The 21706-nt window shown below is 40.9% G+C and overlaps 1 protein-coding gene across 18 annotated transcripts in view; it reads left to right on the top strand.

The window, feature by feature from the left end:
* The window catches only part of MAGI1 (membrane associated guanylate kinase, WW and PDZ domain containing 1), a 648444-nt gene that overhangs the window by 541559 nt on the left and 85179 nt on the right, over nucleotides 1-21706 (top strand). For all 18 annotated transcript variants that reach the window (XM_059161447.1, XM_059161442.1, XM_059161441.1 and 15 more), the window contains 3 exons: nucleotides 4765-4822; nucleotides 14425-14570; nucleotides 16876-16968. In XM_059161447.1, coding sequence (XP_059017430.1) covers nucleotides 4765-4822; nucleotides 14425-14570; nucleotides 16876-16968 — 297 coding nt within the window. The remainder of the gene's footprint in view (nucleotides 1-4764; nucleotides 4823-14424; nucleotides 14571-16875; nucleotides 16969-21706) is intronic.

Below are 21706 nucleotides of genomic sequence, written 5' to 3'. Positions count from 1 at the left end.
TGACCATCGTGTGTTTTTGAGATAGAAGATTGTTTAACATCAATATGAAAAGAACTGTCCTGAGATGATTGAATCAGCCTAACATTTTTGCGATTGCCTTAAGAACTGAAAACATAAATACTTAATAATACAGATTACTGTTTTCATGTGGTTTTGTTTGTGTTCATAATATAATAATCGTGGTTGACTGGAGTTATGATATAATGGAATTTAGCTCTGTTTTTCTTAATGTTGCAAACATATCCCGTTGTAAGTGATAGATATGCCGGCATCGGTCGATAACAATTGAATGGAGCTTATTTTTGTAAAAGTATTTAATAAGTTGTCCTTGTCATTGTGGTAAGAAGGACTTGAGATCTGTCCTTTGGTGGAGAACAATTTGAAACTTGTTGCATCAAGTTTACGAATTACCAGTAATATGAAAGTAATCGAAAAAGACCATTGAGATGCAGGATGAGCGCCTTAACCCTTTGCTGAACTGATTTAAATCACTCTTCCTAGGTCATTGATGTGTCTGACCAGTGCTTTCAGAGGATGGCTGGTAGAGATAATATAGCTGTGCATAGAGGCTTATGTGCTTCTATGGAAGTTTGAATGTTGACATTTTTAGGAAAGTAGTTTCTCAATTTTTTTTCCCTTATAACTGTAATATTGTGGGAACTTTCCTGTAGTTGAAGTTTGGAAAAATAAACATTACTGACTACGTATATTGTTTCTTATGGTCATAATGGGAATCCTGGGAGATGGTTTGGTGACATGGCAGAACTGTCTCCGGGGGCAAATCAGGCTGCCTGCCTCCTTATCTGGGCTCCCCTGTTGACCTGGGCAAGTCACTCCCCTTCTCTTAGCTTCCCTTTCCTGATCTGTCAAGAAAGGCTGAAAGAGCACCTCTTCCTGTATTTGTGAGGAAACTTCATGAAAGTGTGTCTTAAAATTTGTCCCTGTGATCAGCGCATAGTGTTTTTTCCTAGTAGTTTTATTATTTATTTTTTTATTTTTTAAAGATTTTATTTATTTATTTGACACACAGAGAGAGAGCATGAGTAGTCAGAGAGGCAGGCAGAGAGAAAGGAGGAAGCAGGCTCCCTCCTGAGCAGAGAGCCCGATGCGGGGCTCGATCCCAGGACACCGAGACTATGACCTGAGCCGAAGGCAGAGGCTTAACCCACGGAGCCACCTAGGTGCCCCTGTTTTAATATTTATTGACTAATTCCATCTTGTTGGACTTTTTAATACTCCTTATGGTACTCTCTGCCCTTAATAGGGGTCAGGAGAAGACTGTGTATGCAGAAATGACCCAGATGTGTCCTTGTGGGTAGAGATAGGACTCTCAACTTTTGTGTGCCATACACACTGTGTAAAGAGTAGTGTGTACACACACACACACACACACACACACACACAGAGTTTTCTTTTGTATTCATTCCAGATTCTGTTGACAAGCTCACTGCCCATTTTCTTAATAAGAGGGTCCTAATTTCAAACAATAGCACCTGTCAGGTGTTCAGAGAACAATGAGATTCCAGATGTGACAAGAAAACCCTGTCTGTTATCTGCCTCTGAGAGGTGGGGGCGGTTGGTGTAGGTGTTGGACACAGATCATTTGATTATAGAGTTGTCATTTCTGAACTCGGTGGTTGGAGCTGGGTCTGTTGCTGCATTATGCACTTCTGGTTTGCAGAATTTATCACATGCTCTGCAGACATTTCCCCAGAATTGAAAAGTGTGCTCCCTTTTGAAATTATAGGGTATTTAGGTGCTGGCACCAACTGAGAGAGGTAGAGACAAGGAAAATGAGGTTCCCTCCCCACCAAGGCTAAGTCACAGTTTTGAAATCTATCTGTGATCATGAACATGACTTTCAGTCTATGTGCTGATGTATCTCTTCTGAAAACGTAGAACATGGGGCTGCTTCATATTTGCTTCTATGGGGACAATTTGTACAGAATGGGATTCTTAAGGGCAGGGCTAGCTTGCAAGCAGGCTATATACATCTGTTCTGTTCCTTTCCTGTTTTCTTAGAACATTGCTATTTGTTGAGCTACATTCCAGGTGCTGTGCAAAATGTCTTAGAGGCATCCTCATTTAATCCATAGTTGACCCTTTAAGTAAATCCAGGTGAAAGATGTCGTTGCAAGATACTCAGTCACGTCTAATACTAGACCCGATGAAGTGGTAGAGCAAAGGTTCAGTCCCTAGTCTGGGCAACCCCGTAAAGGTCTTAGCTGCCTAAAACAGCTGTGACAGGTAGTTATGTTCTGATCTGATGTCCAGCAGTTGTTAGACATAAGGGCTGACCCTTCAGGTGACATCCAAGTGTTTAGTTAAAAAATAAATAAATAATAATAATAATAATAATAAATTATAATGTCATAATTTTCTAGGCTTTGGCATTTTCTGTCATTCTCAGTTTCTTAGAACCAAAAGACAAATTTCGAGACAAAAAACATCTTCCTTTTTTAAATCAATGACCCATTTCTATTTTAAGCATTAGAAGACTAATTCCTATTATTAAGTTAATCACCACAGTGGAAGTGAGAAGTCTATCTTTTCAACAGAAAATGAGTTTTAGCTTGGAAAACTGGAAAATTTCTGGAGTTTGCTAATCTGTTCCAGAAGATGTGTTTAAATTCACAAGCGTCCAGGAATATCAGTTGATCTGCCACATTTTTTACCTCTAGAGTATAAAGTTGTTGACTAGACAGCAGGACGAAGGTCAGAGGTGGCTTCTATTTTTTTGCACCCTCTTCAGTCCTCTGTCAAAGCACTAACCATATGGTATTTGAATTGTCTGCTTAGTTGCGCACTTAATCATTATCTTTGTGTTCCAGCGCCCACCACACCCTCAAGGAGGCAGTAGATACTCTCTAAATGTTGACAAATTAATAATTGAGTGAGTTAATGTACAGTACTGAATGAGTTTCAGGTGTACAATATAGTGATTCAGCAATTCTGTATATTAGTGCTCACTGTAAGGGTACAAATGAATTAAATTCTTAATATTACCCATCTTATCTAAAGATAGGCCAAACATTCAAGGTTGCAAATTTTGGAAGAGTTGGTCCAGTGAAACACAGAGTGGTCCCCTCACACTTGCGCACTCTTCTGCCCCATGCTTGAACAAACATGTGGACGAGCCCCAATTTGCATTTTTTTAATCTTCGATTTCTCAACTCCTTGGAAAGATTTTCCTGGTTCATTTTCATTTAAATGGTAATTTCCAGCTTTGTAAGGGGAAACCATTTCCCAGGCTTTTGATTTGCATCAGTTCGGAAGGCTCGGTGGATAAAAATGCCAAGTAGCATCAACATCTGCACGTTGGACCTGTCTTGCATTTTAGTAGCTATGTCTCCTGGAACTCAAAGACTTCTTTAAAACCTGCTAAGTGTTTAAGAAGAAGAAAAAAAAAAAATAGAAGAGAAGGGGGAAAACCTGTCTCTTTGTTTGCAAATAGATAACATGTGGAGCAAAAACCATGAAATTAATGTCTCTTGATATGCAGCCAAATCTGAGCAAAACATAAACTTTGAGTAATTAGCGTGTGTGTGTTTGGGTGCATGCGCGTGACTCTGTTTTCAGTATGGGACTGTTTGTGGCTCATATAAGCCCCGTGCCTTGAGGACAGAGTCATTCTTTGGAAACAGTGACCACTGGATTTTTTGAGTTTAAAAAAAAAGAATCTAGTATTTCAAAATAAGTGATATTTTAGGTGTCTGTACCATTCCGTTCATGTTGGTCTTCATAGCTGACTACTAGGAATAATGATTCACTTCGGAGTTTGGCATTACACAGGCTTGCCGAAACCGTGTATATATCCGAGTGGCTTTGAAATCAACTTAAGTAATTGCTGCTCTGCTTGAAAGAATTGCTTAGTGACACAAAACACAACCTGGTGGCTTCTTTCAGCAAGTCAGATTATCTGGGGCAATGGGCTTTTTCATAGTAGGTTTTTGTTATGGCAAAACTCACTATTAGCTAGTTAATAAAGTTCCAGCCTTTGTAGGAAACCTTATGGAATTAAGTCCGGTAGAGCATGGGCGAGTTTTCCGAAAGGCACACACATCCCACAGTGGCGTTTTACAGAAGCAGGAGAAAGGAATGTCAAGCTTCCACCTCAACTAGAGGGCGGGACCTGTGTTTCAGCTTTCCCAAGCATAGTGCTCCTGAAGGTGGGCCTGTTTGAATACAGCACTTGAGTGACGGATGCCTGCTATATGAAAGCTCAACTCCATCTTTTACTTAATTGGCAGTATTTTAATTAGAAACAAGGAGTTAATAAGATGCAAATTTCATTTTATTCCAGAGAGAGCAAAAGCAGCACTGTTGTATTGAAAATGAAAAGAAACATTAATTTTTCAGCCATTTTTGTTTATATGGTAGGGCAGTCTAGAAATACAATGAGAAAATTGTAAATATTTAAGGTATAAGTCAGCCACTGAAGGCAAATTTTAACTATATTTCTATTAAAATCTCTTTAGTAGCTGATTCAGCACAAAGGCATCTGAGACTACATTTGATTAAGTTTTATTAGCTCGTTCAAAATACCAGTAAGGAATTGTTCCTCATGTAGACAAATACACTGTTAAATAAATATAAGACTGCCTTCTAGATTGTTGTTGTTAGGATACACGGTTTTCATTGGATTTAAGGCATTTTTTTTTTTTTTTTTTGAGTCTTTCTCTTGTTGCCTCACTCAGTTGTTAAAAATCCTTAGGCTCTTGAAGAATATGCCCTTCCTGCTCTAAATGTTCCTTTATTTTTCAGAACTGCCTGCTGGTTGGGAAAAGATTGAAGACCCTGTCTATGGTATCTACTATGTAGAGTAAGTGGCTATTAATCTATATTTTAGTTTGTACTCCTCTATAATTATGTATATTTATGCTGAACAGAGTCTGTCATCTTTATAAGGTACAAACTGATACTAATAACAACAACATAACAGTTTTATAATGAAAATATACATGCACATTATAGTGAATGAGAAAATATTCCACAAATCTGAAGAGAGTAAATTATATTCTAAAATTGATGAGGGCAAGATAGCTGTGTCTTTTGTTTACCACTATCTTACCAGGGCCCAGCACTTGTCCTGGCAGTGACTCACTAAGTATTAGTTGAATGAATGAATGAATGAATGAATGAATAAGAAAAGCAAACCAAATGGATAGGTGTTCTCTTCTGAAGTACCTATTTGCCTACCTTTTGCCCTACCGAGGTCTGAACTTTTTAGTAACTACTTATTTATTCATTCAGACTTTCTTTTTTTTTTTTTTTTTTTTTTTTTTTTTTTTTTTTTTCATTTTTTAAAAATTTATTGTTTATTTATTTTCAACATAACAGTATTCATTATTTTTTTTTTTTATTTTTTATTTTTTATTTTTTATAAACATATATTTTTTATATACATATATTTTTATCCCCAGGTCTGTGAATCACCAGGTTTACACACTTCACAGCACTCACCAAATCACATACCCTCCCCAATGTCCATAATCCCACCCCCTTCTCCCCAACCCCCTCCCCCCGGCAACCCTCAGTTTGTTTTGTGAGATTAAGAGTCACTTATGGTTTGTCTCCCTCCCAATCCCATCTTGTTTCATTTATTCTTCTACCCACTTAAGCCTCCATGTTGCATCACCACTTCCTCATATCAGGGAGATCATATGATAGTTGTCTTTCTCTGCTTGACTTATTTCGCTAAGCATGATACGCTCTAGTTCCATCCATGTTGTTGCAAATGGCAAGATTTCATTTCTTTTGATGGCTGCATAGTATTCCATTGTGTATATATACCACATCTTCTTGATCCATTCATCTGTTGATGGACATCTAGGTTCTTTCCATAGTTTGGCTATTGTGGACATTGCTGCTATAAACATTCGGGTGCATGTGTCCCTTTGGATCACTACATTTGAATCTTTAGGGTAAATACCCAATAGTGCAATTGCTGGGTCATAGGGCAGTTCTATTTTCAACATTTTGAGGAACCTCCATGCTGTTTTCCAGAGTGGCTGCACCAGCTTGCATTCCCACCAACAGTGTAGGAGGGTTCCCCTTTCTCCGCATCCTCGCCAGCATCTGTCATTTCCTGACTTGTTGATTTTAGCCATTCTGACTGGTGTGAGGTGATATCTCATTGTGGTTTTGATTTGTATTTCCCTGATGCCAAGTGATATGGAGCACTTTTTCATGTGTCTGTTGGCCATCTGGATGTCTTCTTTGCAGAAATGTCTGTTCATGTCTTCTGCCCATTTCTTGATTGGATTATTTGTTCTTTGGGTGTTGAGTTTGCTAAGTTCTTTATAGATTCTGGACACTAGTCCTTTATCTGATATGTCGTTTGCAAATATCTTCTCCCATTCTGTCAGTTGTCTTTTGATTTTGTTAACTGTTTCCTTTGCTGTGCAAAAGCTTTTGATCTTGATGAAATCCCAGTAGTTCATTTTTTCCCTTGCTTCCCTTGCCTTTTGCGTTGTTCCTAGGAAGATGTTGCTGCGGCAGAGGTCGAAGAGGTTGTTGCCCGTGTTCTCCTCAAGGATTTTGATGGATTCCTTTCGTACATTGAGGTCCTTCATCCATTTTGAGTCTATTTTTGTGTGTGGTGTAAGGAAATGGTCCAATTTCATTTTTCTGCATGTGGCTGTCCAATTTTCCCAGCACCATTTATTGAAAAGGCTGTCTTTTTTCCATTGGACATTCTTTCCTGCTTTGTCGAAGATTAGTTGACCATAGAGTTGAGGGTCTATTTCTGGGCTCTCTATTCTGTTCCATTGATCTATGTGTCTGTTTTTGTGCCAGTACCATGCTGTCTTGATGATGACAGCTTTGTAATAGAGCTTGAAGTCCGGAATTGTGATGCCACCAACGTTGGCTTTCTTTTTCAATATCCCTTTGGCTATTCGAGGTCTTTTCTGGTTCCATATAAATTTTAGAATTATTTGTTCCATTTCTTTGAAAAAGATGGATGGTACTTTGATAGGAATTGCATTAAATGTGTAGATTGCTTTAGGTAGCATAGACATTTTCACAATATTTATTCTTCCAATCCAGGAGCATGGAACATTTTTCCATTTCTTTGTGTCTTCCTCAATTTCTTTCATGAGTACTTTATAGTTTTCTGAGTATAGATTCTGTGTCTCTTTGGTTAGGTTTATTCCTAGGTATCTTATGGTTTTGGATGCAATTGTAAATGGGATTGACTCCTTAATATCTCTTTCTTCTGTCTTGCTGTTGGTGTAGAGAAATGCAACTGATTTCTGTGCATTGATTTTATATCCTGACACTTTACTGAATTCCTGTATAAGTTCTAGCAGTTTTGGAGTGGAGTCTTTTGGGTTTTCCACATATAGTATCATATCATCTGCGAAGAGTGATAATTTGACTTCTTCTTTGCCGATTTGGATGCCTTTAATTTCCTTTTGTTGTCTGATTGCTGAGGCTAGGACCTCTAGTACGATGTTGAATAGCAGTGGTGATAATGGACATCCCTGCCGTGTTCCTGACCTTAGCGGAAAAGCTTTCAGTTTTTCTCCATTGAGAATGATATTTGCGGTGGGTTTTTCATAGATGGCTTTGATGATATTGAGGTATGTGCCCTCTATCCCTACACTTTGAAGAGTTTTGATCAGGAAGGGATGTTGTACTTTGTCAAATGCTTTTTCAGCATCTATTGAGAGTATCATATGGTTCTTGTTCTTACTTTTATTGATGTGTTGTATCACATTGACTGATTTGCGGATGTTGAACCAACCTTGCAGCCCTGGAATAAATCCCACTTGGTCGTGGTGAATAATCTTTTTAATGTACTGTTGAATCCGATTGGCTAGTATTTTGTGGAGTATTTTCGCATCTGTGTTCATCAAGGATATCGGTCTATAGCTCTCTTTTTTGGTGGGATCCTTGTCTGGTTTTGGGATCAAGGTGATGCTGGCCTCATAAAATGAGTTTGGAAGTTTTCCTTCCATTTCTATTTTTTGGAACAGTTTCAGGAGAATAGGAATTAGTTCTTCTTTAAATGTTTGGTAGAATTCCCCCGGGAAGCCGTCTGGCCCTGGGCTTTTGTTTGTTTGGAGATTTTTAATGACTGTTTCAATCTCCTTACTGGTTATGGGTCTGTTCAGGCTTTCTATTTCTTCATGGTTCAGTTGTGGTAGTTTATATGTTTCTAGGAATGCATCCATTTCTTCCAGATTGTCAAATTTATTGCCGTAGAGTTGCTCATAGTATGTTCTTATAATAGTTTGTATTTCCTTGGTGTTAGTTGTGATCTCTCCTCTTTCATTCATGATTTTATTTATTTGGGTCCTTTCTCTTTTCTTTTTGATAAGTCGGGCCAGGGGTTTATCAATTTTATTAATTCTTTCAAAGAACCAGCTCCTAGTTTCGTTGATTTGTTCTATTGTTTTTTTGGTTTCTATTTCATTGATTTCTGCTCTGATCTTTATGATTTCTCTTCTCCTGCTGGGCTTAGGGTTTCTTTCTTGTTCCTTCTCCAGCTCCTTTAGGTGTAGGGTTAGGTTGTGTACCTGAGACCTTTCTTGTTTCTTGAGAAAGGCTTGTACCGCTATATATTTTCCTCTCAGGACTGCCTTTGTTGTGTCCCACAGATTTTGAACCGTTGTATTTTCATTATCATTTGTTTCCATGATTTTTTTCAATTCTTCTTTAATTTCCCGGTTGACCCATTCATTCTTTAGAAGGATACTCTTTAGTCTCCATGTATTTGGGTTCTTTCCAAACTTCCTTTTGTGGTTGAGTTCTAGCTTTAGAGCATTGTGGTCTGAAAATATGCAGGGAATGATCCCAATCTTTTGATACCGGTTGAGTCCTGATTTAGGACCGAGGATGTGATCTATTCTGGAGAATGTACCATGTGCACTAGAGAAGAATGTGTATTCTGTTGCTTTGGGATGAAATATTCTGAATATATCTGTGATGTCCATCTGGTCCAGTGTGTCATTTAAGGCCTTTATTTCCTTGCTGATCTTTTGCTTGGATGACCTGTCCATTTCAGTGAGGGGAATATTAAAGTCCCCTACTATTATTGTATTGTTGTTTATGTGTTTCTTTGATTTTGTTATTAATTGGTTTATATAGTTGGCTGCTCCCACGTTGGGGGCATAGATATTTAAAATTGTTAAATCTTCTTGTTGGACAGACCCTTTGAGTATGATATAGTGTCCTTCCTCATCTCTTATTACAGTCTTTGGCTTAAAATCTAATTGATCTGATATAAGGATTGCCACTCCTGCTTTCTTCTGATGTCCATTAGCATGGTAAATTCTTTTCCACCCCCTCACTTTAAATCTGGAGGTATCTTCGGGCTTAAAATGTGTTTCTTGGAGGCAACATATAGATGGGTTTTGTTTTTTTATCCATTCTGATACCCTGTGTCTTTTGACAGGGGCATTTAGCCCATTCACATTCAGGGTAACTATTGAGAGATATGAATTTAGTGCCATTGTATTGCCTGTAAGGTGACTGTTACTGTATATGGTCTCTGTTCCTTTCTGATCTACCACTTGTAGGCTCTCTCTTTGCTTAGAGGACCCCTTTCAATATTTCCTGTAGAGCTGGTTTGGTATTTGCAAATTCTTTCAGTTGTTGTTTGTCCTGGAAGCTTTTAATCTCTCCTTCTATTTTCAATGATAGCCTAGCTGGATATAGTATTCTTGGCTGCATGTTTTTCTCGTTTAGTGCTCTGAAAATATCATGCCAGCTCTTTCTGGCCTGCCAGGTCTCTGTGGATAAGTCAGCTGCCAATCTAATATTTTTACCATTGTATGTTACAGACTTCTTTTCCCGGGCTGCTTTCAGGATTTTCTCTTTGTCATTGAGACTTGTAAATTTTACTATTAGGTGACGGGGTGTGGGCCTATTCTTATTTATTTTGAGGGGCATTCTCTGAACCTCCTGAATTTTGATTCTTGTTCCCTTTGCCATATTGGGGAAATTCTCCCCAATAATTCTCTCCAGTATACCTTCTGCTCCCCTCTCACTTTCTTCTTCTTCTGGAATCCCAATTATTCTAATGTTGTTTCGTCTTATGGTGTCACTTATTTCTCGAATTCTCCCCTCGTGGTCCAGTAGCTGTTTGTCCCTCTTTTGATCAGCTTCTTTATTCTCTGTCATTTGGTCTTCTATATCACTAATTCTTTCTTCTGCCTCATTTATCCTAGCAGTGAGAGCCTCCATTTTTGATTGCACCTCATTAATAGCTTTTTTGATTTCAACTTGGTTAGATTTTAGTTCTTTTATTTCTCCAGAAAGGGCTTTTATATCTCTCGAGAGGGTTTCTCTAATATCTTCCATGCCTTTTTCGAGCCCGGCTAGAACCTTGAGAATTGTCATTCTGAACTCTAGATCTGACATATTACCGATGTCTGTATTGATTAGGTCCCTAGCCTTCGGTACTGCCTCTTGTTCTTTTTTTTGTGGTGAATTTTTACGTCTTGTCATTTTGTCCAGATAAGAGTAAATGAAGGGGCAAGTAAAATACTAAAAGGGTGGCAACAACCCCAGGAAAATATGCTTTAGCCAAATTAGAAGAGATCCAAAATCGTGAGTGGGGAGAAAGGGGATAAAAAGAGGTTCAAAAAGGAAGAAAGAAAAAAGAAAAAAGAAAAAAAAAAAAAAAAAAAAAAAAAAAAAAAAAAAAGAAAAGAATTTTTTTTTTTAAAAAAGAAAACACCTAAGAAAAATGTAAAAAAATATATATATATATTAGATAAACTAGTAAAAAATCGTTAAAAAAGAAAAAGGTAACAGTTAAAAAAAAAAAAAAAAAAATTTTACCCGAAGGCGAGAAAAAAAAAAAAAAAATGAAAAAGAAAAAATTAAATTAACTGCAAGACTAAAAAAAATCACAGGAAAAAAGCCATGAGTTCCGTGCTTGGCTTTCTCCTCCTCTGGAATTCTGCTGCTCTCCTTGGTATTGAAACCGCACTCCTTGGTAGGTGAGCTTGGTCTCGGCTGGATTTCTTGTTGATCTTCTGGGGGAGGGGCCTGTTGTAGTGATTTTCAAGTGTCTTTGCCCCAGGCGGAATTACACCGCCCTTACCCGGGGCCGGGGTGAGTAATCCGCTCGGGTTTGCTTTCAGGAGCTTTTGTTCCCTGAGCGCTTTCCGTAGAGTTCCAGAGGACGGGAATACAAATGGCGGCCTCCTGGTCTCCGGCCCGGAGGAGCCGAGAGCCCAGGGCCCCACTCCTCAGTGCGCCCTCAGAGAACAGCGCCCAGTTACTCCCGTCTGCCTGACCTCCGGCCGCGCTCCGAGCTCACCGAGCCTGCGACCGGTTCAAGGTAACACGGAGCTGCGAGCTTACTGTCGGCTCTGTCTCTGTAGCCGGCTTTCCCGTTCCAATACCCGCAAGCTCTGCGACACTCAGACACCCCCGATCCTTCTGTGACCCTGCGGGACCTGAGGCCACGCTGACCCCGCGTGGGCTTCGCTCCGGTTTAGCCTCTGGAGCGATGTCCCTCCGCGGAACAGACTTTTAAAAGTCCTGATTTTGTGCGCGGTTGCTCCGCCGCTTGCCGGGAGCCGGCCCCTCCCCCCGGGGTCTATCTTCCCGTCGCTTTGGATTCACTTCTCCGCCGGTCCTACCTTTCAGAAAGTGGTTGTTTTTCTGTTTCCAGAATTGCTGTTCTTCTTCTCTTCGATCTGCCGATGGATTTTCAGGTGTTTGCAATCTTTAGATAAGCTATCTAGTTGATCTCCGGCTAGCTGAAGCAGTCTCAGCTTGCTACTTCTCCGCCATCTTGACTCCTCCCCCCCTCATTCAGACTTTCTAAAAGGGCCAGACACATCTTACTAATATACGAAATGTCACCAGAATGAAGAAGGTAATTCAGAACTGGCCCAAGTTGCAAGACTTTATATGCTTCTTCTTTTTTTTTTTTTTTTTTAAATTTTTTTATTTGACAGAGAGATCACAGGTAGGCAGAGAGGCAGGCAGAGAGGGGCAAGGGGGTGCAGACTCCCTGCTGAGCAGAGATCCCAATGTGAGGCTCCATCCCAGGACCCTGAGATCATGACCTGAGCCAAAGGCAGAGGCTTAACCCACTGGGCCACCCAGGCGCCTCCCCTTGTATGCTTCTTTGCCTCTCCCTTGCCAGAGGACCATCCATATAGCTCCATTTTTCCATTTTTAGTCTCTTAAACCCTCAAGACCTCCATAGTATGTACCTTATTCTAGCACTGTCCACACACTTTGTCCATTCATTAGAACCATCTCTTATTAGGAGGTACTAAAAGAAGGGAAACCCAAGAGATTGGACATTGAAGCAGATAAACTCTATGTCACTTGCTCTGAGAGAGATGAGAAATAACTAATAAAAGATCCTTTGAAAGAAACAAATGCTATATAAATATTCTACCATCATAATCCTACCTGGTGCAATGAAGATAACTAGCCAGCTTTCTAGCCCTTATTCTGTTTGCAATGAAAAGTCATCTGATTATGCCCTGGCAATAAGAGCATATGATGGAAATTGTAAAATGCTCAGTATCTTATTATTATAAAAAATTATGAGCTCAATATAGCAAGTGTCATTGGCCAGTACTCACATTGGTACCTCTGTACCTAACAGAAAGGATTTGGTGATTTGGGACATTAGAAAAGCAAGTTCCATTTCTTCTTTGATACTCAGAAAATAAAGTTCCATCGTGTACCCTGCAGATCATCTTTCTTTCAGATGTTTAGTGGGCTTTCTGTCTATCTGGGGTTCATTTGGAGTTATCCCTCAACTTATTTGTGCATTAAGAGAGAAGGGGAAGAGGCGGTAACAACTTTATAGGAAAAAGAGACCTGATATGTATTTTTTTAAGATTTTATTTATTTATGGGGCACCTGGGTGGCTCAGTGGGTTAAAGCCTCTGCCTTCAGCTCAGGTCATGATCCCAGGATCCTGGGATTGAGCCCCACATCGGGCTCTCTGCTCTGCGGGGAATCTGTTTCATCCCCTCTCTCTCTGCTTACTTATGATCTCTGTCTGTCAAATAAATAAGTAAAATCGTAAAAAAAAAAAAAAAAAAAAAGATTTTATTTATTTATTATTTATTTTAGAAAAATATTTTATTTATTTATTTGACAGAGAGAGAAATCACAAGTAGGCATAGCAGCAGGCAGAGAGAGGGGGAAGCAGGCTCCCAGCTGAGCTGAGAGCCCGATGCAGGGCTTGATCCCAGGACCCTGAGATCCTGACCTGAGCTGAAGGCAGAGGCTTAACCCGTTGAGCCACGCAGGTGCCCCAATAGACCTGATTTGAGGGGAATGTTAGTACTTTCCCATCTGGTCCTTGTCCCTGTGCCCTGTGTCTTAGCAGCTCTACCTGCCTGCTATGTTAAGCCATTTCTTAGCATGAAACTGCCTACAAGAGTTAGCAAGGAAGTAACTAGTCCTAGAAGTGAAAGGTAATTACCCTATTTGACAAGCCTGCCTTTAAGAAATATTTTGATTTCTGAATACTGTAATCACATAATAGGTATGTTCCCGAACCTCTAATGAAGTATGATTTTGGTGGAAAAAATAAAGAATGTATGTATGCTTGTGTGTATATGTTTGTGTAATTATATGAGTATATACATTAAGGCCATATCAAGAAAACCATGTATATACATGTATATGTATGTATGCACACGTGTGTGTGTGTGCCTTTTTGTTTTGCCGTGGCCTTATGAGTTTTGGAGCCTTCTGTCATATCTGGGTCTTTGTCACTTTGAGCACATCACATTTGCTCAGGTTTGCGGCATTTGGAGTTTTTTTGCCTAGGGCTTAGACTTTTAATCCTGACTCTATGTCTGTTGATCAAAATAGTTGACAGATGTTGGTAGAGCCCTTCTTTGAACTTGGGATGAGTGCTTCTGCTCCTGTGAACTGCGGTAGGAAGTCACGCAGTCCTCTGGCTTTGCATGTTACACACAACATCGTATCTCCCTTTAATCTCATTTTTTAAAACCGTTCTAACAATCTACTTACTCTCTGTTGAATTAAAGCACCTCTCTCAGTAAGGTGCTTTCTTGGCTGTTTGGAAGAGTCAGTGGTTAAAATCTTGGGATTTGAAAGCAGGCAGACCTGAGCGTACATGCCTCATCCATGTTTACTAGCTATGTTACGTTCGGTGAGTTATTAACTGCTCGGGAATTTACTTTCCTTACCGGAAAAAGGGAGTAACAATGGGACCTATCTTCTGGACTTTACTGAAGATTTTAAAATTTTTGCATGAAAAACAGGTAACATCAAAGCAGTCAGGATGTGGTAAGTATTCATGTCTTCTTTCTCGTCCTAACTACACCTGGACACGGGATGCTCAGCATCTCAGACCACCTGCTTTGCTCGGTTCTAATCAAGGGCCTTGGCCAGACAGGCATTTTGCTTGGGGGACGAAATGTTTCCTAACCGAATACTGTCTGCCTCCCGCTGCAGCCACATTAACAGGAAGACACAGTATGAGAACCCGGTTCTAGAAGCCAAACGGAAGAAGCAGCTGGAGCAGCAGCAACCACCGCAGCCGCCCCAGCAGCCCCAGCAGCCCCAGCAGACCCAGCAGCCACCGCAGCCGCAGCCAGAAGGTTGGCTTTCCCCTGATTGTGTGGGCAGAGGAGCTTGGGGCAAAGCCTGGACGCTGACACCCCCGTGTGGTCAGAACCGGCTTCTGTGTTCACATCCTCCTGCCTGGCGGCAGACCTGCTGTCCTGCAGGGGTGGAACAATAGAGCTTCTGCTGGAACTCTGCTGGCCCAGAACCCAGACCAGCTGGGGGTGGGGTGAGGGGAGTGGGGGGGTTGTGCAATCCCAAGCCCCTCCCCCGCCCCAGCTCTCCACTTTAATTTAGAAATAGGCTGTCGGCAAACTGGAGAACTTCCTGTTACCCCAGCATGTTTATAATACCAACTGGTCTGTAAAGCCAGACTGCTCTGAGCACTTTAGAAGGAGTTCCTGTGTCTGAAACAAGCTTCTAATCATAGGAACGTGACATGTAGGAGTCAGAAAAAGCTGGTAATTTGAAATGCTTTTTGAAAACTGTAAGTGAGTTCATGTTCTTTACAAAAGTCTGAACAGTTCAAGAACGGAGAATATTGAGCTCTCCCCTGCTGGCTCGCATCCCACTCTCAGTGATAAACATAGTGCAGAATCTTTCTAGGATTGTACATAGATGCATATTTTAGCAAAGATCAGATCATAACTTATATGTACGGGTGCGCATGCATATATGTATATATACACACATATATATTAGCTTTGTGACCTCATGCTCTCATTTAAACTTATTTCTTATACATATTTCAAAGCTGGTTAATATAGACTTACCCTCTAATTTTTAGGGGTTGGATAATTTTCCATTTTATGAATCTCTCCACTTCATTTAACCATCTTTTATTAATAGATCTGATTAACAGTCATCTGTTTATTAATAGGGTTTTTTAGTTTTTCATTGCAACCTTTTAAAATGATAGGCTTAATAACCCCTCAACATATAATGTGTAAATAGCAAACACATGAAAATCAAATATAGTACTTTTCTTATTATAATATTGAATATAATAAATATAGACCATAGAGTAGAAGTTGGTAAACCTTTTCTTTCAGTGGCCAGCTAGTGGTTATTTTAGTGGATATGCTGTTCATGCAGTCTTTATTATAGCTGTTCATCTCTGCCCTTACGGTGTGAAAGAGTTTCTATACCCAATATGCAAATGAATTGTTGCAGCTGTGTTCCAGTGAAACGTTATATATGAACACTGAAATCTGCATTTCATGTAATTTTCATGGGTTACAAAGTATTTCCCATTTTAATTTTTTTCAACCATTTAAAAATAGGAAAAACCATCCTTGGCTCGAAATTTGTATACAAATAGACGTTAAGGCCAGTTCGGCCTCTGAGCCCTAGGTGGGCAACCACTGCCATAGGTTGTATGTTATTGTTCTGTTTTTTGTTCTTTTTGTTTTTTTAAGTAAGTTCTCCATCCAACATAGGACTCATGATTCTGAGATCAGGAGTTCCATGATATGCCAACTGAGCCAGCCAGGCCCCCTCTAGAGTGCGTTTGGATAGAGTGTGTATGTGTATCTGTGTGTGAGTGTGTGTGTGTATGCACCTATGGAAAAGTTCTCCTTTCTACCTGCATTTCTTTTCTATTAAGAAAAAAAGTCTTAAAATATATATATATTTTTCCGAGCTGGTAAAACTTTGTGGTGTTAGAAAGTGCTGCTTAGAGAATGGGAGCGTACCGTTGAATGTATTAGCTTGGCTGGAAAGTGACTGTGTACCTCTCAGGAGTCACTCACAGTGAGGTATCTCTGGGCCTCCAAGGGGACTAGGAGCACAGTTAAGACACAGGAGTGTTGGCGAGGGGTCCCACTAGGGTTTGAGAGACGATGGAGGACAGCACCTCGGGCAGCTGCTGAAATCACCTTTACCACCTCAGATGAGCAGACGCTCAGCTGGTGTCTCAATACCATTAGAGAAGTTTTTCCATTATTGGGCTGGCGTCAGTTGACTGTGTATCTTTCCCGATACTTTTTATTTGGTCTCACTTTGGACTCTCCAGCCAGAGAGAACTGAAGTTTTATTGTTCATATCACAATACCTCTTTTCTCAAAGGTCTTAGGAGAGAGAGACAAAGTTCTTACCAGAGAGACAGACAATCAACGGCCTTAAGAGAGAGAGACAGACAGTTACACACACAGAGATACACACACAGAGAATCTTGATGTCCTTAACAAAAAGTGGGGACAGATGTGCATTTCTTTTGAATTGGAGCTCTCTGTGCCTGGTTTTATCGGTTTGGGTAGTTGTATAATTCAGAAGGTGAGTCCCGAGTGAGTTGATTAGCAGCTTGAAGGAAAAACAGAACATTGTTTCTTTTTCTTATAGAATGGACAGAAGATCATTCATCGCTTGTGCCTCCTGTCATTCCAAACCACCCTCCAAGCAATCCGGAGCCTGCCAGAGAAGCTCCACTTCAGGGTAAAGTTGTTTTTATAACGGCTAGATGTTGAGCTTAAAAATTGAAAAAATAAAATAAAATAAAGGAACTTGTAACTCCCACATCATTTCTTTGATAGTGAAAACCGTAAGGTTAGAAATTCTGCATGTATTGTTAATCAGACTTGTCGAGAAGATGAGGAACTTTTTTCGTGTAAATTTTTGCAGCTAATTATAATGCTCTGAAAATGATGACAAATTGCCATTAGGGTTTCTGAGCTTCGGCACGGTTGAAATGAGTTGGTGTCATTCTGGTTCTAAATGCTCATCCCCTATTCTTGGTGTAATTTGGTATTTATGCGTCTTGTATAATGTTTCATTGGGTCCCACTCATTTACATTCACAAATCGTAGGAGCCCCTAGAGAGGTTCATTTTTTTTTTTAAGTTTTTATTTATTTATTTGACAGAGACACAGCGAGAGAGGGAACACAGCAGGGGGAGTGGGAGAGGGAAGAACAGGCTTCCCACCGAGCAGGGAGCCTGATGCGGGGCTCTATCCCAGGACCCGGGGATCATGACCTGAGCCGAAGGCAGATGCTTAACGAAAAACTGAGCCACCCAGCCGCCCCGGTTCATTTTTGAAAACTGATAGCTCCAAAATCTTGCCGCTTTTGGCCTCATTACTTTTACATGATAGAGAAGATTCAAGAAGGTTTTTGTTGTTGTTGTTGTTGTTTATTTTTTCTCTTTTAAATAAGAAAAACAGAACGACCATTATATTCAATAGACTTGGGGAATGTTTGTGGTACAGACCTAAAAAGACTAATGTTCATTCCCCGTGCATTGTTAAGGAGGTATCTTTGTGTTAGATTTGAAAAGATACGTAGAAAAACTCTTCTCTAATTTCCATCCCTCCATTATAATTTTCATGAGAAAGGAGTTGTTTCCTTGCTCACTGGTCCTGTGAAGAGATGGGTAATAATACCAGTTTATGTAAGATAACGTCTCCTGGCTTGGGTACACATTTTTACGGTGCTAATGGTTTTAATAAAGATAGAACACAGCAGCTAATAACATTCATGACAGCAAGGTTCTGGCCTCCTTGGTACTTCTTAAATATAAAACTTCTTCTGCCACCTCCCGCTGTCTCCCTTCCTTGCCTCGGTGTCCTCATCTCACAGCCTGTGGTACTCTCGGGAAGAAGCTATGTGGTGAACTTGGCTAGACTGCTTGATAATGAATTTTGCTAAGTTCACCACTTAGCGGAACTTTTCCTTGGGTCGGCAGTGCACCTGCCATTCTCGCAAGTGATCATGTTCAAGAGAGTTGCTCTGCAGAAACCTCTCGAATTCTGGCTGGTGCTTAGAGATTTCTGGAGATTTCTACAGCATGCATTCCACCAACACCATCTTCCAAAATAACAACACCCATTTATCCATCCGGCTATCCTTATTTACCGGGCACCCTCCCCTCCAAACACCTCACCTGTGTTATCTGCCACAGGTATTCCTTATAACTCTCCTAAAAAGTGAGGTTGGTACCACCATTATCTCCACATGCAGAGAGAGCTCTAGCGACTTGCCCAAGGCCACACAGACAGTGAATGGTAGAGCACCTGATCTGAATCCTCATTGCTATTAGGTAGGAGCAGTTAAACTGCTGGCTAAAACCTTTTTTGTTTGTTTGTTACATTTTTGTCCTTTTGTGTATGGGGGGGACACCTCCCTACACACTCGAAATCTGTGCCATCCAGGTACAGATGTCACTGGCTACATGTTGCCATTTAAATCCATTACAATAAAAAAGTGACAAAGTCAGGGGTACCTGGGTAGGTCTGTTGGTTAAGCGACTGCCTTCCGCTCAGGTCATGACTCCAGGGTCCTAGGATCGAGCCCCACATGGGGGGGGGGGTTCCTGCTCAGTGGGGAGCCTGCTTCTCCCTCTCTGTTTCCTGCTCCCCCTGCTTATGTACTCACTCTCTGTGTCAAATAAATAAATTTTAAAAATCAAATGTTAGAAAAATAAAAATGACAGATTCAGTTCCTCAGTTCCACTAGCCACATTTCGAGGGCTCAAGATCTCTGTGTGACTAGCGACTGCTGTTTCGGACAGGGCAGCTATGGAGTGTTGTCCGTGTCACAGAACGTGCTGCCGGACGTCACACGCCCAGGGTGTACAAACATGGGTGCCCAGAACAGTACCAACCTGGCAAGGAAGCAAGCTCCTTGGGGTCGTCCAAGAGCAGAATATTAGGTCAAGATCCCAAAGATCCTGATCGAGTCTAGAATAGTCCCTACACACGAGTACTTTTATTCTTATTTATTTATTTTTTTTAGAGTTTTTTTGTTTAAGATTTTATTTATTTATTTGACAGACAGAGATCACAAGTAGGCAGAGAGGCAGGCAGAGAGAGAGGAGGAAGCAGGCTCCCTGCTGAGCAGAGAGCTCGATGCGGGGCTCGATCCCAGGACCCTGGGATCATGACCTGAGCTGAAAGCAGAGGCTTTAACCCACTGAACCACCCAGGTGCCCCCACACGAGTACTTTTAAAACATGAGCTGCTGTTCAGGTGATTTTCGTACATAACAAGATGGTACAACCGGTGACTTGTCCGCAGACAAGTCTGAGAAAATGACATGTACCACAGGGCTGCAGCAGAGAGCTCCAAATGCCACTGCTGGTGGGAGAAGACTGCTTCTCTCCCGAAGCTCCGTTATTGGATGACCCACCCACATGTGAGACGTAATAAACCGTGTGTGAATGTGAAACCCTGTGATCGTCCCTCCCTAGGGAAGCATTGAGAAAGGAAGTCAGCGGTGTCATCTCCAAGCGCTGCTCGTGTCTCTATTAAGCTGGAAACCTTCTAAGTTCAAAATATGCTAATGGCTTTAAAAAAAAAATTCATTCAGTTAAACTGCCAGGCACATTTTCTTCACATTTGCTAACTTTGCCTATAATAAGGGTGAGAAGCTTAAACACCCCACCACCTCTTCCCGCCTTCTCAAAGACATGTTCCATCGGCTTTCCTTGTGCTGTTGTGCATTCATTCATTGATTCAGCGCAGATGTTTGGAGCACGGGAAGTGAATCGGGCAGTATTCTACCTGCGGGGTGTGCAAGCAGAAATCCTCTGGAGCTTACAGGGCTGGGGTGTGTGTGTACTCACCTGCAGGGCCCTTTGTGCATGGGGGATGGGCGAGAATGAGATCACCAAACCGATAGATACAATGTCTACCGTGTGGGATGGTGGTAAAAGGGAAGGACAGAGATAAACAGAGATAAAGCAGGAAAGGGGGGTGGGGAATGTCGGAGGAGGTATCGCAGTTTTTTGTTTTTGTTTTTGTTTTTTAAAGATTTTATTTATTTATTTGACAGAGAGAAATCACAAGTAGATGGAGAGGCAGGCAGAGAGAGAGGGAAGCAGGCTCCCTGCGGAGCAGAGAGCCCGATGCGGGACTCGATCCCAGGACCCTGAGATCATGACCTGAGCCGAAGGCAGCGGCTTAACCCACTGAGCCACCCAGGCGCCCCGGTATCGCAGTTTTTAATAAGGTGGTCAGAGGACGTAAGCCTCACTGAGAAGGTGTCTCTGCGTAACTGAAATGCGTTTCCCTTCATGCTCTCCAAACTCCCTAAGGATGTAGCTGTTCCCACACACCCAGTCCTCAATTTTCCATGACAATCGCCGTAGCAGCAGCAGCGGCCTCCCCACAAGCCTCCAGTGCACTTGATACCACCTTTCTGGTGCCTCCGCGGACAACCTTGCATGGAGAAGGCTTCAGCCTTGCCTTTCGTTAGCCACAGGGACAGGGCTGTGCTTTGTCACCTCCCAATCAGCCTTGGGACTGCTGTAGTGACGGGGAGGTTCGTGAGGAGAGCTGTGACTCTGGGCAATTTAAAAGAGCCTTTTTAAAAGCCGGAAACTTTTGAAATATGCAATTAAAACTTGTATGTGTGCCCAGAGACCTTTTGAAAAAGGCCTTTTCGCTATAGCTAACCAAAAATAACTTTCTTTCCTGGGTGCCAGGCTCTGGTGCAGGAGTATATGGAGACTTTTTCTCCTGGGTGTTTTGTTTTTGTTTGGATAACACTTTTGGATAGAAAAGAAATAGGACAGATGGGGAGGCTACGGCAGGCAGAGGGCAGGAGATGGGAAGTCTAATTAGGAGAGTTTAAAAAGTCTAAACATGAAATTATGTCCACTGTTTGGGATATCCAGAGAAATTCCAGTAAGTTCCTCAATGAGAAATGCCTAACAAAACCAAAAATAAAATTTGTTTTGTGTACAAAATGTTACTGTGCGTATCATCAGGGAAACTCACTAAAACCATATGTAGTGTGTTTGGAAGTTATTTAGCTGTATAGCTATTAATTTATTTTAGATGAGACAACTGAATTCGGACATGTATAGCTGCTGTTAGTAACTAATTTATTCAGTTTAGATGTTTTGGATTTTTAAAGAAATATTTTAAGCCACGCGTCCTAAACTTCTTCAAACAATAAATTTTAGTAGTGGACACATCTGGGCTCATTTATGAATTGTTAAAAGATGAAAATTAATAGGAAAAATGACTTAAACTTAGAATTCAATTCAAAGTAATGACTCTTCTCATTTGAAAGCAGTGATTCTATGTTTTTATCAATCATTCTTTGTGACCATATGTTTCTTAGTATTTTCTATGTATTTTCAGAATGTGTTTTCTGTTTGATTAGATAACAAGAGTTTTTGCTGTATTGGTTTGACAAGTAGAAGCCAAGCCCAAGGCAATACATTGGAGGT

The sequence above is a fragment of the Mustela lutreola genome, chromosome 2 (assembly GCF_030435805.1).
Source record: "Mustela lutreola isolate mMusLut2 chromosome 2, mMusLut2.pri, whole genome shotgun sequence".
Classification (NCBI taxonomy): Eukaryota; Metazoa; Chordata; class Mammalia; order Carnivora; family Mustelidae; genus Mustela; species Mustela lutreola.
Note: the sequence above shows the minus strand (reverse complement) of the source record. Positions and strands in the feature narration are given on the sequence as shown.